General features: G+C 35.2%; 1 protein-coding gene across 1 annotated transcript; it reads left to right on the top strand.

Moving 5' to 3' along the window:
• The first annotated feature begins 1,163 nt into the window (after window positions 1-1,163).
• Window positions 1,164-2,761, top strand: LOC149546683 (uncharacterized). The gene is made up of 4 exons (XM_089794642.1): window positions 1,164-1,251; window positions 1,354-1,509; window positions 1,607-2,266; window positions 2,382-2,761. Exons 1-4 carry the CDS (start codon window positions 1,174-1,176, stop codon window positions 2,613-2,615), a joined length of 1,128 nt encoding a protein of 375 aa, XP_089650768.1. The 5' UTR covers window positions 1,164-1,173; the 3' UTR covers window positions 2,616-2,761.
• The last annotated feature ends 15,950 nt before the right edge of the window (window positions 2,762-18,711 follow it).

The raw sequence follows: 18,711 nt of genomic DNA, 5'->3' as shown, positions 1-18,711 counted from the left end.
ACTTTCGTAGGATAGATTTATGATTAAACATTGTAACCTTAATTGGATACACTTTAAAACTATAGCAGTGAAGATTTGTGGGTGTCATCCCCACGCCAGTTTTACGTTCTCATTGGAGGGTTTCTTAGTAACCAAATATCTTGTGTCATGTGTTACATTTACTTTATGCTTTGCATGTTTTGATGTCATTAGCTATTTTAGTTTACATGCTATATGATGAGATGGATGTATGGTGAACCTTTTAATAGTTAAAGTTTTGAAATGTTGATTCACTGCCCCCCTCTCATTATTTAGATTCCCATTGTTATTTCCAACACTTTTTGATAGAAATTTCATAACAAGTTGAGAATTATGCATCAAGTTGGCAAAACCCTGATGTGTTGATTCTCCATTGCCACTTAAGAGCATAGTTTAGTTTACCATGATCCTACACATACTGATATATGTATATATACATATGTATACATATACACATGTATAAATATATATGTATATATGTATATATGTATACATATAGACATATATATGTATATATGTATATATATGTTAGTATATACATGTATATATATTTACACACATGCTCGTGTGCGCGCACACACACACACACACACACACACACACACACATATATATATATAGACACACATACATACAAACATGTATAAGATTGTAGCTTAACATCAACAAACTAAGAACCTAGATATTCATGTGATATTAATTGAGAACATACACACAAACATGTATAAGGTTCTAGCTTAACATCATTAAACTAAGAACCTAGATTTTCATGTGATATTAATTGAGAATATTTTTCATGGGTGAGGTGATAATGACGGAACACCTTCCCCAAAATATTATTATAAATCGTTCTAAAAGCTAAAAAGGAGTGTGAAATCGTTATGTCATTCGAATCTAGAACGAAGTATTCAGCCATATCTACCAGGACAGTTAAAACTACGTGAATCGGAAGAGACGTAGTGTACATAACTTGAGAACATATAGGTGAATATATATATTTATTTACGAGAGCATGTGTTTTAAATTGCTCCTTGTCTCTTTCTTGCGGCTTCTGGTGAATTATAACGTGGTTCATAGGCAGACCTGGCATCCCATCTATCTATATAAACCTCATCACCCCTTAAAAATTTCCCAAATCAATTTCTGATTGCTTTCATGGCTGCCTTTCCGGAAAGGTTTGGCTCGACGCTCGTATTTGTCTTGCTGCTCGGCATTCTTACTGACTTCTCTTGGGTATATACGAAATTTGAACTGTCTCCTTCCATTTGGATTATAATAGATAGTCTTGTGATCGTAATCCCAACAAGAAAATATGTTGTTCGTTTGTGTTTGCAGGGAAAAGATGAGGAGGTGATCTTTATAGTTGAGCAACCTGTAGAAGAGGGAAGCGTGCTGAAGATTGTGGGAACCAGTTCCGAATTGGGCAATGGGATCATTTTTGATGCTACGATCATGACGAAGGAGTACGATGATGTTTGGAATCTCACTGTGGTACGTTTGTTTGTTTCCTCCTAATCTATTCTTCACCTCATAGAATATTATATCTATAGCTCACCTAACGATCTCTTCTTGTTCAATATTTACATAGATGCTTGCTGTAGGAGAAGCGTACGTACTGAATTTAGGAGTTGACAACTGCACATGTAGCTCACATGAGCCCTACATTCTTGACTTGCAAGATGAAATCAATAACCCTGTAAATTTGACCGGCTACTTCCATTGTAGCTCTTGCTTAACTCAAAGCCCACCCCCTCCAAGCCCGAGCCCACCACCACCCAGCCCAAGCCCTCCACCGCCTAGTCCACCACCACCTAGCCCAAGCCCACCACCACCAAGCCCAAGCCCACCGCCACCTAGTCCAACACCACCAAGTCCAAGCCCACCCCCACCTAGCCCGAGCCCACCACCACCCAGCCCCAGCCCTCCTCCACCAAGTCCAAGCCCACCCCCACCTAGCCCAAGCCCACCACCACCAAGCCCAAGTCCACCGCCACCTAGTCCACCACCACCAAGTCCGAGCCCACCGCCACCTAGTCCACCACCACCAAGCCCAAGCCCACCGCCACCTAGTCCACCACCACCTAGCCCACCCCCAGCAGCTAAGGTGGAGGTGACATTTGTTGTTGAGCAGTCCGTGGGCAGTGAAGTGTTGAAGGTTGTGGGAAACGCTTCCGTATTAGGCAACGGAAACGTTGATAATGCTCCGAACATGACGCTAACCGGTGACAATGTTTGGGCTCTCACAGTGGTATGTATATTAATTTTGTGCGAGAGAGTATTTCTATTGTTTTGGTTTCTCATAACGCAAAACTTGAGTTGTCGTAGAACTTTATACTCATTGCACACTTTTGTTTGTTTTTTAGCCATTGACTGCAGGGGAAACATACGAGGTGAGTTTGACTGTCAATGATTGTTATTGTACTGCAAATCATACCTATCATTTCACGGTGCCTACAGAAGAACCTCACGATATTGTGAACCTAGATGACTTATTCGATTGTAGCCCCTGCTTGGGCTCAGATTCGAGCAAATCGATGATGTTCACTGCCATTCACAGTGTTGTTAAGATGTTCTATAATTTTAAGCATCTTGTCTAAGTAAATTGTTGGGTCCTTTTATGGTCACTATTATAAATAAGTGCTATAGTGTGCACCTTCCCATGTTATGTTTATGTGTATGAGTGGAACCATAATATATGTTATATTTAATTTATCTATGAAGATTAATCTTATCAAGTTGTCTAGCTAGGTTTGTCAATTGTGTGGATATTATCAAATATAGTTAAGATATTTATGTTATTTTTCAAAATAGTTGAAAACAAATTGTGTGGATGAAATCTAATAAAACTTAGGCAATGTCTTATTAATGATAAAGATTCAAAATAATGACCAAGTATGAGACATGAAAGATCAACAGGAATGTTACTAATGGGAGAAAGAATATCGCTAAAAGGTTAGTTTTCAAGGACCCAAGATGTGTCAATGTAATTATGGTCTTCTTTTAAAGGAATGAATAATAGGGCATCATTAATCTAAACTTTATTTAGTGAATAATCCTGGCCATTAGAATTGCATCGATTAGATTGAACTCTTAATAGATAGTGATACACAATTATAACTTAGATCCAAAATATTAATCTTTTGGTGCAAATTCATGATGGGTATATTTATGATACTAAAGATCACCATTGTTTCAAGAAAACATAGAGGAAAATAGATATCATTTGAACCATATATTTCTATTTCATATAATATTTTTGTAATGTACAATATGTATGGATTGGAGAATCAGTGTACTAAGCTCATTGAGAGGAACAAAATTGATGAGCAGGCTAGATCCTACCAAAATGGGGTGAACCCTACATATTACAATGGAGAAAGGACAAAAATCCTTAAAGGAATATAACCTACATAGAACAAAATCTAGATCCCTTAAAGATACTATAACCATAGCATAATAGAACATGAAGAAAACAAGGAGGCTTTGAAAACCTTTTGTAATTCCAAATGTATCATAGACCACAAGGACAAAATAACATAGTGCAGATGTTTTCATCTTGCCTTAGAAAAAACTCTTTTGTTTTCCAAAACACCTTGATATAATTGCTATAAAGTTCATCAACTTCCAAATGCTGACTATGAGGGAGAGAACAAAGGCCCTCTTCTCTTGGCTATACCTATTAAAATTTAGCATTGAAAAGTCCAGCTTGCTAAGTGAAAAATCCACACCAGGCTCAATGTATTCATTGAATAGGGAGAGATGGATTAGAAACCAATACTTTGTTAGGAAGGGAATCAAGGTTACAGAAAAGGTGGATGATATCCCATTCGTCAATACACGCAAGAGCTAAGCAAGAGGAAAAAAAGATGACAATGTCACTATTTGTATGTCAGGTAAAACTAAAGTTAAGAAAACTCTCATCAACAACCCTAATGATGGTAATCCTATACATGTCACTAATAGGTTGAGTATCTAACTCCATCACTCTCATTTCATAGAGCCTCTAAACACAATAGTTTGCACTTCACATATATGAAATATAATTATTGTAGTTTCCATTTTAACAATATTTATTTGGTGTTAAGGGGAAGGCTATTTAGTGCATCATAAATACCCCTCTTAGTGTTGAGGGGGAGGGTATTTGGTGTTAAGGTGGAGGATATTTGGTGTTGACGATGTACTAAATATCTCTCTTAGTTATCTAACATCATGTACTTTTATTTCAACTTTTTAAACTTATATATGCTCATGTACTTTTCATTTTCTATCATAGAATATCAACTCAAATTGATGTAGGAGCATCCAGAGGTATAAGGGCAATCCTGTGTCACCCAAAAAAATGTACTTAGACTTAGTTTCTGTTTAATGTCTTTACATTTTTGGATACCCATTTGGCTCAAATAAAGGTTCCAACTCTCATAGTTCAACTATCAGTGCATTTGAAAATCCTGAAAAAATAGGAGCATGTTTTTGGGCCATCATTTCGGTAAACTAGAAGGTGTGAATTGGCCAGATGAATGTAATCATGATTTAGAACATTCCAGAAAAAGAATTAGGTCAATAGGCCCCACGGTTTGAAAGTTATTGCAATTTTTCGAGTTTTGGAGACCTCCTAAGAATGCTTCAAAGTCAGGTTTGGGGCATTAAATGACCTTGAAAAGGGTCAAAAAATGGGGGACGAGCAAAGCTGGTCCATAGGGCTATAGAGCACTTTGAGAGCTTTCCGAAAATGTAAACGGTTTGTCAATCGAAGCTACGGTTCAAAAGTTATGCCTCCCGAAAGTTCGGCTACCATTTCTGGATTCTTCTAGATTTGCACCGACTTCTAACGCAGCTTCTGGAACCTTCTATTTTGTCGATGGATGCCTACTAGCACTTTCTAGAATGTACTCCTAGTCCTTAACCCTCCGGGGTCTATTTAAGGAGATTTCTGGCATTGTAAAAGGCAGTTCGGAGTGGAGTTTGAGAGGAGGTGCTAAAAGGAGAAATATTCTCCAGATTTATGCTATTGTAAGCCCTTAGGGCATGTTCTAAAGTTTATTTTCTCTGTACTATTTGTACTAGCTTATTTTCTTAGTTAATATAATTTCCCTTTTCAATTGTGTCCATTCTGTTCTTGGGTCGTGTCCCCATCAAGTGGTATCAGAGAAGGTTTTCCTGAGTGTGTAGACAGAGCGCCGACTGTGAGGCAATTTGCACCAGGACTATGTGGTTGTGGGATCGAGTTAGAAGATGCCTCCACAAAGAGAGCATGGTGAAAGGGCCAGAGCTATTGATCCTGAGGAGGTTAGAGCCCTCCAGAGGCAGGTACAAGCATTGCAAGAGGAGCTTCGTGGAGAAGATCACAAGATGGGATCGCATGGTGGACAAATTGAAGAAGTAGTTCATTCCTGTAGACTACGAGCTCGATCTGTTTAAGAAGATGCATGGGTTAAAGAAAGCAGGAAGATCCGTCCAAGAATATACAGAGGAGTTTTACCGACTCTTGATTAGAGCGGGGCATGCAAAAGAAAATAAGGAGAAGGTTGCTCGTTATATCAATGGGTTGCGACCTAGCATCCAGGAGGAATTAAGTCTGGTAAGAATGATCAGCGTTGAAGAGGCATACCATTTTTCCCTATGATTTGAAGAGAAGCTGAATAAAAGGTTTGAAGGAAGACAAAGAGGGCGCAATCAAGGAGGAAGGGGAAGCGGTAGATCATGTGGAGGCCACAATGAAACCCAAAAGAAAAATGAAGATGTGGGTACTAGCAGAAACCAAAGGAATGAGGATTTCAACCGCTCCCATGATCAAGACTTTGGAAATCAAAGAGGAAGAGGTAGAGGATGTGGACAAGGAAGAGGAGGCTTCCATGGAACCTGTTTCCATTGCAATGAAGAAGGTCATCGTGCCTTTGAATGCCCTCAATGGCAAGGAAGGACAGATAGGAGAGCTGAGGGCCAAGCTAGAGTTGCTCATGTGGATGAGGATGCAGAAAGAGGAGAGACCTCGGTAAATGAAAGTCCTACTAAGTGGTGAGAATGAACTAGGACAACGAAGGAGTTTGTTTCGTACCAGATCCAAGTGTGAGGATAAATGTTGTGATGTGATCATTGATGGTGGTAGCCCTGATAACCTGGTATCAGAAGAGATGGTCTCTAAGTTGAAGCTCAAGAGGGAGAAACATCCCTAGCCCTATCGGATTTCTTGGGTAAAAGATGATCATAAGGTCCTGGTAAGTGAACAATGTTTAGTAAAATTCAAAATTGGGAGTTACCATGATGAAGTTCTCTGTGATGTTATTTCGATGGATGTTTGCCATCTATTGTTGGGTAGACCATGGCAGTTTGATAGACATGCAATACATGATGGACATGAAAACACATACTCTCTGACAAAGAATGGAGTTCGCCACAAATTGAAGCCCATAAAAAAGGAAGGTGAAAAGGTATGTAGCAGTGCTAGGATTTGTCTTGTTGATGGAAGGAAGTTTTTAGATGGCATGAAACATTAGTGTATGTGCTATGCTTTGATTCCTAGGAAAGATAAAGAAGGTAGTAGTGAAATGCCATTTGAAGTTTCAGATTTACTAGGGGAATTTGGAGATATTATCTCTGATAATGTTCCATATGGATTACCACCAATAAGGCAAATTAGTCATTAGATAGATCTGATTCCAGGAGCTAGTTTGCCTAACAAGGCTACTCACAGGATGACTCCTACTGAAACAGAGGAGCTAAATAGACAGGTTCAGGAGCTGTTGAGGAAGGGCTTGATTCGAGAGAGCTTGAGTCCATGTGCAGTACCTGCAGTACTCACACCAAAGAAGGATGGAGAGTGGAGGATGTGTACAGATTCTCGAGCTATAAATAGGATAACCATCAAGTACCAGTTTCCTTTGCCAAGGATGGATGATCTTATGGACTGCTTGAGTGGAGCTCAGTACTTCACAAAGATAGATCTGAAGAGTGGCTATCATCAGATACAGATTCTTGAAGGAGATGAGTGGAAAACAACCTTCAAGACCAAGGAGGGTCTTTATGAGTGGTTAGTCACGCCCTTTGGATTGACGAATGCCCCAAGCACCTTCATGCGGCTCATGAATGAGGTACTTAAGAAGTTCTTGGGAAAATTTGTTATTGTCTATTTGGATGATATTTTAATTTTCAGCAAGACTTTGGAAGAACATTTACTGCATATTCGTAGTGTTCTTGAAAGGCTAAGGGAAGAGAAACTGTTAATTAATCTAAAGAATTGTGTCTTTGCAAAAAGGGAGTTAGTCTATTTGGGATTTGTTATATCACCTGAAGGTCTCAAAATGGATCCAGAGAAGGTAAAAGCCATCTTTGAATGGCCTACTCCAAGGTCCGCTACTGAGGTAAGATCATTTCATGGTCTGGTTAGTTTTTACAGGAAGTTTATTAAGAATTTCAGTGGCATATGTGTACCCCTAACTAATACAATAAGAGGGGATAGAAAAGAGTTCAAATGGACTGCAACAGCTGCGAGAAGTTTTGAATTGCTGAAGAAGAAGGTGACTGAACAACCTGTGTTGGCACTTACAGATTTTAGAAAAGTATTCCAGGTGGATTGTGATGCTAGTGGTAGCGCTATTGGGGCTGTATTAAGCCAAGAAGGTAAGCCTATTGCATATTTTAGTGAAAAATTGAATGATGCAAAGAATAAGTATTATGTTTATGATCAAGAGTTCTATGCAATAGTTCAGGCCTTAAAGAAATGGAGGCATTATTTATTGCCAAAGGAATTTGTTTTGTATACTGATCATCAGGCATTACACTACCTAAATAGCCAAGGTAAATTGAATCAAAGGCATATGAAGTGGGTAGAATTCTTGCAGAGTTATACATTTGTGTTGAAGCATAGAAGTGGAAAATACAACAATGCAGGTTGAAGTAGTTGGGTTTGATGAACTCAAGAATTTGTACCCCGAGGATCTTGATTTTTCTGAAGCATGGAAAGCTTGTAAAGAACCTGTTGCTGTAGATAGAACCAAGTGGTTAGACTATTTGATTCAGGATGGCATGTTGTTCAAAGGTAGTCAATTGTGCATTCCAAGGAGTTCCATGAGGGAAAATCTGATTAAGGAGAAACACAGTGGAGGGATGGTAGGACATTTTGGTCGGGATAAGACCATTGCCATTCTTAGAGAACATTATTTTTGGCCTCAAATTACACAGGATGTGAAGAAGTTTGTACAAAGTTGCCAAGTTTGTCAAGTTGCCAAGGGGTTTAGTCAAAATACTGGCCTATATCAGCCATTGCCTGTTCCATCAAGGCCATGGGAGGACATAAGTATGGATTTTGTTCTTCGATTGCCAAGGACACAAAGGGGTAATGACTCAGTATTCGTGGTGGTTGATAGGTTCTCCAAAATGGAACATTTCATTCCATGCCACAAAACTCATGATGTTGTCCATATTGCAGATTTGTTTTTCAAAGAGGTGGTAAGACTACATGGTCTTCCAAGGAGTATAGTTTCTGACAGAGATACTAAACTTGTGGGGTATTTCTGGAGGACATTGTGGAAGAAGTTGAGAACAAACTTGAAATTCAGTTCCACGCATCACCCACAGACTGATGGTCAAACAGAAGTGGTAAATAGAAGTTTGGGCAATTTGCTGAGATGCTTAGTTGGAGATAAGCCAAGGGATGGGATTTGATTCTACCACAGGCAGAGTTTGCTTATAATAACTCTGTAAATAGGAGTACTAGAAAATCACCATTTCAAATTGTATATGGGAATAGCCCAAGGACTACACCAGAATTGAGGAAGATAGAACAAGGGGAGAGGACAAGTGCTGAAGCTGAGGAATTTGCTGAACACATCAAGCGTCAACATGAGGAGGTTCAAGCACACATTATCAAGATGAATCAAGAGTATAAAGCTAGGGCTGATCAAAGGAGAAGACATAAGGAATTCCAAGTAGGGGATCTAGTCATGGTGCACTTACAAAAAGAAAGATTTCCAGTTGGTACTTACAACAAGTTGAAAATGAAGAAATTTGGCCCCTGCAAAGTTTTGAAGAAACATGACTCAGGAAATGCATATGAGGTGGAGCTGCCAGATGGTATTCACATTTCTCCCATTTTCAACATTGCAGATTTAACAGAGTATCATGATGATGGTGCAGATGAGGAGCTAGTTTTAGAGCCATGTCCAATTCCTGCTTTAAGAAGGAGGAGATAGAAGACATTCTAGATCATCGTGTGGGTAGGAGTACCAGAAATAGGCAGTATGAAGAGTATTTGGTCAAATGGAAAGGACGGTTGATCAAGGACTCAACTTGGATTTCAGTAGCTGAGGTTTCCCATTTGGGATTTCCTCTACCATCCATAAAGTGACAGGGTCACTTTTCAATCTACCCTGGGTGTCTGATGCAGGAGCATCTAGAGGTATAAGGGCAATCCTATGTCACCCAAAAAAATTTACTTAGACTTAGTTTCTGTTTCATGTCTTTACATTTTTGGATACCCATTTGGCTCAAATAAAGGTTCCAACTCTCATAGTTCAACTATTAGTGCATTTGAAAATCCAAAAAAAATAGGAGCATGTATTTGGGCCATCATTTCAGTAAACTAGAAGGTGTGAATTGGCCAGATGAACGTAATCATGATTTAGAACATTTCAGAAAAAGAATCAGGTCAATAGGCCCCACGGTTTGAAATTTATTGCAATTTTTTGGGTTTTGGAGACCTCCTAAGAATGCTTCAAAGTCAGGTTTGGGGCATTAAATGACCTCAAAAAGGGTCAAAAAATGGGGGATGAGCAAAGCTGGTCTATAGGGCTATAGAGCGCTTCGAGAGCTTTCCAAAAATGTAAACGATTCGTCAATCGGAGCTACGGTTCAAAAGTTATGCCTCCCGAAAGTTCGACTACCGATTTTGGATTCTTCTAGATTTGCACCGACTTCTAACACAGCTTCTGGAACCTTCTATTTTTTCAGTGGATGCCTACTAGCACTTTCTAGAATGTACTCCTAGTCCTTAACCCTTCGGGGTCTATTTAAGGAGATTTCTAGCATTGTAAAAGGCAGTTCGGAGTGGAGTTTGAGAGGAGGTGCTAAAAGGAGAAATATTCCCCAGATTTATGCTATTGTAAGCCCTTAGGGCATGTTCTGAAGTTTATTTTCTTTGTACTATTTGTACTAGCTTATTTTCTCAATTAATATAATTTCCCTTTTCTATTGTGTCCATTCTGTTCTTGGGTCGTGTCCCCATCACAAATTTAATCAAGTTAACATAATAATAAATAAATAGGGTATTTTAGAGGTGAAATCAATAAAAATAACCTCCAAATAAATAGGATAAAAATGTTAAATGGTTTGGAGAAATAAATGAAAAAAATCTTATTGAAATAAACTCATTGTGATACGATATAAAATTTAGAGAATTATCAATATGTTATTTAGTTTTGTAATGTAAATCTTGACATTCATTACCAAAAGAATCATGATATTTGAGATACATGTGAAATGAAGGGCTATAAGATATTGAATATGCTCCCTTTTGTGTTTAGGTATATCAATCATCTTAGTAGGAAGAATTTTAGGTAAAATTATTCCTTGTTTAATAATAAGAGGAAAGGATATGTTGGATAATGTGTCACTAAGAGATGAGATTCATGATGATCATATGAAGGTTGAAGAAAGTATTATTGATCAATCACACGAAAGCATTTCTCCTGATAGTTTAGAAGATATGTTACTCAATAGTGAATAATCCTTTCAAACCTTTTCTTCTAGTCATGAACAAATTTTGAATGAGACACAAACATCTAATAAGACATTTTCTCCTGACATTGTTAAAATAATAGAAGCATATCATCATGTGCTACAGTACTTACAAGAGGCTAATAAAAATAAAGAAGTGTATCTTACCCCACAAAAGATTCAAGATATAAAAAAATGCATTATGATTTGGTCATGGAAAAATATGGATAGAAAGAGTTTAGTTCTAATGATCTTGTATACTAGTTCTTGAGGAATCCTCTTCATTGTTAGAACATGTCTAGATGATGTTTTTATCAAAGGAGAAAAAGTTATCTTTTATTCTACTCTTGGAAAGGATCAAACAGATGGTCAAATGGTAGGATATGGAAATGTGAGTGGACCCAATTTGATAAGTTATACTTTATTATCTTATTTACAGTAATAAAAAAGAAACACTAAAAGAAAATCTTCCATCATAAATGAATTAGGCCTTGGAGAAATATGTCATGATGAGATGATTAAAACATGTGATGAAAAAGGATTTTATGATGATGTTGTTTTGAGAGAACTCTCTTCACATGATTACCAAGCTCAAGTTAATGCTCCTCATCAAGTGGTCTTATCAAAGGATATGTACTCCAAGATGGAAAGAGTATTTTCTTCTTCTTATGAATATGATCTAATGTGTGTTTAAATAAGAGAAAAAAAAGAAATACATCATGAGGAAATCTAGTTGGATAGGGATGATTATCCAAATTGGAATAATTTCATACAAGATGCAAACTCAACCATACCAATAGAAGAGAAAGAATGCCTAGTATCAAAGGTTAGTCAAGATTTCCATGATGATTTATCACCATAAATCCAAGTAGAGTGCTTTTCAAATAGAAGAGAAGATAATAATTGAATTCAAAATCTTGGAAGATTATTACTTCAGCTCTTTTAAATGATGTCATCCATGATATGCAATAGGAAGCAGACTTGATTCTATAGACAAAGGTTTTTTGGGAGGCTTGGTTATTGAATATGTGAACCTTCCTGAAGAAATGGTACATACTAAAAATACCAAAAGAATCATTAAAGAAGCAAGAGTAGCAATGACGCCACATATACATAAAAATTTTCACTTGTTGATACACCATGAAATATATTTTTCTCTATCATGGAATAGATTGCATGAGTATACATGGAGTCTCTACAACATAGGGACACCCTCCATGTACATATTCTAGTTAGGATTTTTTATTGTGTGTGCCCTATTTTTGGCTTGTCTTTTTCTCTACTAGAACCTTTTAATGTTTCCTCTTTGAGTGACTATATAGCCCAATTTAAAAAGAAATGCCTTCCCCTGCCTCTAGTTTCATCCTATATCCTTTGCAATCCTTGTCCCTAGATAGAACTAGTTATTTCCTTGGTATTTACCATACGTAGATTTCAAAAGTTCAAGTCTAATATGTGAAGGGGAATATAAATTAAAGTCTTGAAAGATCTTCTAATTTATCACATAGTTTTAATGACTCTATGACCTTGGTGTCTCAAAATCATCTCAAGCTTTGTCCATCATTTCAATTTTTTGAAATTTGACACCTTAGTCCCAAACTATTATAGGTTAGTAAAGGCCCTCAAGAAACATATTTTTGATAATAATAAAAATTAACCTTTAAAATATTAAGAAGTTAAGAGATGGGATTTGAAGCGTGCATTTTTTCTTCCATTCTTAAACTTCATTACGTAAAAAGGATTTTAAAAAACCTCCTCAATCATACATCTTGAACACCAAACCTTAACCTCCAAAACTAAAATAGTTTAAGCTTAAGACCCAAAACACATGTTTTGGAGATTATTCTTAACTAGTGTTGCCAAATCATAGAGGTTAAATAATTAAGAGGTTAATAAACCTCTATAAAAGTTAGTTATTTAAACTAGGAAACTGTCACATACCAAGACTTGAAATGAGATGATTTTAAAATATCCAAGAATTATGTCATTTGTCCCAAGATGGGAATTATGAAATAAAGTGTAGAAATATATTGAAACATGAGTAATGGATGACATATATTCCTAATAATGTTTAGGAAATGGTTATAGTTATTTTCATTCAAGTGAAAGACAATAGGAAAATGGGTATAAGTGTGCCTTGGATTTAATAATAAGATAGAGAAAAATTAGACAATATGACCTAACATTGGGCCTTTAAGTCAATGAACTTTCATGACTTCATTCACATTGACTTATTGTCATTTCAAATTGGCAGGAATTATTTGGACCCTAATTGATAAAATTACAAATCTAGAAGATCACTCATTAAGTAATTGGCAGAGTTTTTCATGTGAATGTGAATTTTATCTTAAGAGATAAAGTACGTGGTTGGAAATTTCAAAGGTTCAAATCTTCCTTGATTGACTAGAAATTATTTGGTAAAATTTTAAATACAAGAGAGTTGCATTTAATCGATATGACAAGTGGATGCATGTTTAGGAGCTATTACAAAAAGTGACCCAAACCAACTCCTTAGTACCCAACCAAATAGAATTAAATCATCAAAGATAATTATTATATAAAAAAATAAAAATTTACAACATATGAAATTGCAAAAGTATTTTTTGAAAATTAATTAAATCATGCAAAGAGTGAACCATCCATATCAAGAGTTAATTAATTATAACAATTTAGACCTTGAATGAGCCAAGAACTACATGGATAAAGGATTTCCCAACCCATTCGTTAATTAGGAATACATTATGTCAAAGACAAAAGAATGTGACCCCTGAAACATTTGCAACATAAAAGATAAAATCCTATGTAAAACATAATCACCTCACAATAATAGATTAGCACAGTCATAGATAAGGTTATTAAATAAATAAAGGGATCATGATCTACGTTCGTCAAGAAAAAAATTGTCAATGACTTCCACCACAAACCTTAATCATTTAAACACTAAATATTTCAAACATAGTATTAATATCATGAAGATTGGTAGAGTAACAAACAAATATAATTATAGCACAGATATTGTTCAACCCTTACATCTATCTAAGAAAAGTTCAATGAATAAGAAGATAAGAGAAATACAGAGTAAATTTGAAACACTTGAAAAAACTTAGTTGCTTTCACTTTTCCATACACAAAAGAAGTTGCAAGAGCCATTGAAATTTTTAGGTGTAGATACAACATCAAAGAAGAGAATATTTTCTAACATGCAAACTGATGTGATTGAAATTGTTAAACAAGGTTTAAGAAATATAAGAAAGAAGTCTTGAACTAAAGAGAAGTCAATGGAAATAAAAGTGACGTTGATGTCTATTGTAAATAAGAATATGACCAAAAATAAATAAATATCTTCAATTTCATTTGAAATGGGTTTTAGTAGGAAAATAATGATATAATATGTTAGGGGAAGATCAATTATCGATGACAGTACTATGAAAGGCAATTGGGAAATCATGTGTACAGGACCTCTTTCTGATAGGATTGATGAGGGATTTAAAAATTTAGTCATATCATTTTGGATTGATAAAACTCATCCTTTATCAAATATTTGAGATGTGATCAGGCATAGGATTGCATTTGGTCAATATGAAAATCACACAAAACATTGGTTGGACACAACACAACATGAGATATATGTGTTTTTTTTAGTGAACATCCTAATGTAAAAATTGGGCAAAAATTGTTTGAAAGATTGAAGTCATACTTTGTGAGGTCAAACAAATTCTTCGAAATATGTTGTTGTTGTCATCATATGTAATTTGATCTCCACTATAAGTTATTTCAAAAGTTTATAGAAGACACATATGATTTTCACGTAGCTCCTCCTAGTAGGCGAAGTGAGTTTATATCATCTATGTGAAAAAAATAGATGATCCAATTGTTCAAATAAATTGGATCAAAGGATTATGTAAAACATGTGGTGAATTGACTCTATTTCCTTTTAAAATTGAATATATTGATGTACTAAAAATGGTGAATTGCAGAAGTTACAAGTATGTGAAGAATGAAACAAAGTTGGGGAGATAGATAGAGGTTGGAATATGTTGAAGAGGAGTTACCTATTGTAACATTTATGGATAGATTTAAGAATTTGATTTAACTTATATTCAACACACATTTTTTGCAAAGTGGAAAGCACAACAATTTCAAACTTTAAGAGTTAATTTCCCACTTGGAGTGATTGTATCGGTCATTGAGTTTGTAGGGAATTATTCCTCTATTCATAAAAAAGAAATTCAACTAGATTATTTGTTTTCAAAGTAGGTCACTATTATGGTACATGTTTTCTATGGAGATGCACAATTAGATTTTGATGGTGTTGAGAGTACACTTGCAGAACGAGTCATTAAAAAGGAGTAGATCACTTTTGTATAAGTGATAATAAAGAGCATGGCATTCACTATGTAGAACATTGCTTCAATATGTTTTTTTCCTATTTGAAAGAAAAAGACATGAATATTGATAAACATTATGTTTGGTCTAATAGTTCTGTTGCACAGTTCGAATTATCTTAGACCATTTTATGCATTATGTAGATATCATCATAATGAGAATATAAAATACATATGGAATTTCTTCAAGAGTGGGCTTGGAAAAGGTGAACATGATGGTGTTGGAGCTTGCATCAAATGTACTCTATGAAGTATCAAATTAATTATCAAGGAGTTCATATAAATAATGAATATTACATCATTGAATGGTTTAAGACACATTTTGCATCAAATGAGTTTGGGACATCATCAAGAACGAGTTGATAGGTACCATATAGATTCTTTTGGGAGATAACAGGTATTGATGTGTAAATTTATTTAAATTTTGTGAAATTAAATTTTAAAATTTTATTTTTAGATTTTATCTTCATTCGTTGAAGTGTAAATTTAATTTGTCTATAATTTTGTAATGAACTTTTAGGTATTAATAGAAAATACATGCATGGTTGCAAGAGGATAGAAAAGACATGTTCCTTAGATTTTATCATGAGTAGAGCTAATCACAATTGGACATTGAAGAGAACAAAATAGTGATATTTTTGTGATAGTTTCACTAAATAAGACCTTAAAGAATGCATCAACTAGACACACAGATATACATGTGTGTGATTTTCAGTAACACTTGATATTACTGATACGTTTAATAAAGATGATAAATATTGTGATGGTATTCCATTGATTTCTGATTATTATAATCATATCTCTGGATTGGTAAAAGTGCTTAAGTATCATAAAAATAATCTTAACTTGTTATTTAATTATCAATGAATTGTCTTATATAATGTGTATACACATGTATGTATACTTGTTCTACAAGAGGTGTCTTTGTAGTGATTGATGAGCCTAGAAATCATGAAGGTTTTAGTTATTATTTATTGTGATCTACTGCAGAGAGGACAAAGTTATATGACCCTGAAGAAAATGATTAAATGTTTTTCCCTATAGGTATTATGAATAAATGAATTTATATATATCTAGGTAACTTTATATCTACCAAATTTTAAGATATTTGAATTTGTGGTGTAGCAACTATTGTGTTACAGGGAACATATTTGAAGCAAAACCAAATAGTCCAACATGGAATAAACTTTGTTGATTATCAATCTAACAACAAATTTTTACAATACAACCATCTAGTTGTGCCATTGGGTTTTATGTACATCTAGTCAAATTTAAGCGTTTACATTGCAAGTGGGGAGTAGACAGTGAAGATCATAATAAGATATTACATGTTATAATTGTACATCATAGTTGAACTAGGCCTTAAGATGGTCTAATTTAATTTAAATCAAATTTTAGGACCTTTAAATGTTGAAATTTTGTTAATATTCATTGGCTTAACAATTAGAAGGGATGTATGTTATATTAACCTAATAATATTGTCTTATCTATTAGTTCTTCTTAAGATATATTTTATAAAAATTTGTATTAATTTAAAATTGAACTTGGCTTGATATATCAAATTTTAGGACCTTTAAATGTATAAATAATAATAATATTAGTTACCATGTGAAGGTTTTTAAGAATATTATATTTTCTTAAAAAAATTTAAAATAATAAATTAGCTTGCCTACTCTTCAGTATGGGGTGTGATGTACTACAAGGCTTTCTCACAAGGAATATTCCTTCTTAGGACTTCCAAAGGTCAAATTCAAGACCTTGCTATTTTATTTTTTCTTCTTCCACTTTGGGTCTAGCTAAGATCTAACTCCTTCACCTTGGTACATGAACTTTACAAAGAAAAATGAGAACAAGTGCTATTATGAGACTTTACTACACATTCAACTTACCAAGTCCAAGTGAAATTTTGGAAATGCAAGAAATATTAAAGGCTTCCATCAGCATTACAACATTGATATGTATGAGTTTGGATCAACCAACAGTTCTACAATAACTAAAAATTAATATCTCAAACAAATTTCAATTAGATGTTGTTATTAGCACATTAAAATCACAATCATACCAAGGTCATTTCACACCTTATATAGGTGTTTCTAACATTTTATGGTCATGCTCAAACCCCTAACTAACTCTTTGCCCTCATTTTCAACTTTGCAAGAAAAAGTTGCAAAAGTTGCAAAATTACAATTTTGCAACTTTTGTGATTTTGAGCAATTTTTGCTATAACTTCAAATTCTTAATTATATGAGTTCACCAAACTTGGTAAGGGGTCCTATTAGGTTGATTTATATAGTCCAAGATGGTTTTTGACCCTTGGTTAACTTTTCTGCCACTTTGGTCAACCTAACCCTTATTAAGCAACTCATAGGTATAATAGCAACTTAGGAGAAAAAACCCACTTAGCAACTAAGTTAACCTTACCTAAGGACCTAATATGTCTTTGTCATGTCCCCTTTTCAAATAATTAAAAAATAATAATCTTTGCTAAGACAGGCAGGCCCAAGAAAGTGAAGTTTCGGAAAAAGGGAGTTAATCTTTGGAAACCGTTGGACTAATAAATGATAATTATTATTAAAATATGTTTCATTAACCTCTCTTGGACGTGAGTTACAGTTATGCCCTTTTTAAAGAGGTTTGGAGGCATTTTGGGGGGAATTCCAGACTTGATTTTCACTCATTCTTTGTTATTCTTCAGAGGCTGCCAAACCTGTGGAGAAGGAGACCCAAGAACGGGAGTTTGCAGGTTTCCAGGGAGACCCAAGAACGGGAGTTTGCAGGTTTCTAGGAAGGCTAAGGATGGGAGTTTGAAGCCATTCCATGTGCATACTCATACAGAGTTTGCCTTTGTGCTGAACAGTGCAGATTTGTGAGTTTCCGGGTGTATTTTTGTAAGAGTTTGGTGTTTCCGGTTGAGTATTTCATATCAGTTTTGGTTGCTGCTGTATTTTATACTTTAAGCTATTAAAATAGATCTGAATATATATATTGGGATGTGATTAAACTTCTGAGATAGATTATTAGTGTTCTTGTGGTGTTTCCGGGCATATTTTGTGCTATTTCGGGAGCCCGATGAGCATAGTTTTGGTCCTACATTTTCGAGCTGTTGTGTAAAGGCTATACGGATCTGGAAATATCAATTTGTAGGCTATTATGCTGCTGAAAGTTCTGTAAAAATTTCCATTTTCAGATTCATTAATAATTTGTGAAGTTGTGAAGCTTTTAGCACTATTTTCAACATACCCGATTTGGGGTTTCTTGAGGAATTTGGTGGATCTTTGGGATATTAGCTGTTTGATTTTAAAGATCTGATTAGAGGTTGGAAATATCATGAAAAATCAGAAAAGGGACATTTCAGTGGTATCAGAGCCATGATCTTGCCAGCCTGAGGGTTTGTAGAAGTTGCAGGTCAGTTTTGACAACTACCCAGATATTGCATTTCAGTTTTGAGAACTACCCAAATCTTGCATGTCATAATTTATGATTGCATGTTGCTTCTAATCAGCTGCATGTAAAAATTTATGGTTGCATGCTACTTCTAATCATTTTCATGTTAGTTCTTGGTGAATTTGGTGGTTGTAGAAGTTTGCATTTCAGTTTT

Source organism: Cupressus sempervirens, chromosome 7 (genome assembly GCF_028749045.1).
Source record: "Cupressus sempervirens isolate cs-2001-9-10 chromosome 7, ASM2874904v1, whole genome shotgun sequence".
Lineage (NCBI taxonomy): Eukaryota > Viridiplantae > Streptophyta > Pinopsida > Cupressales > Cupressaceae > Cupressus > Cupressus sempervirens.
The sequence above is the reverse complement of the archived record's forward strand: the minus strand, read 5'-3'. Positions and strand labels throughout refer to the sequence as shown.

Bases quoted from the DNA above. Each gene is read 5' to 3' on its own strand.
- LOC149546683 (XM_089794642.1), top strand. From the start codon at position 1,174: ATGGCTGCCTTTCCGGAAAGGTTTGGCTCGACGCTCGTATTTGTCTTG. The intron at 1,252-1,353 runs GTATATACGAAA...TTGTGTTTGCAG, and splicing joins TTCTTACTGACTTCTCTTGG to GGAAAAGATGAGGAGGTGAT. The intron at 2,267-2,381 runs GTATGTATATTA...TTTGTTTTTTAG, and splicing joins ATGTTTGGGCTCTCACAGTG to CCATTGACTGCAGGGGAAAC.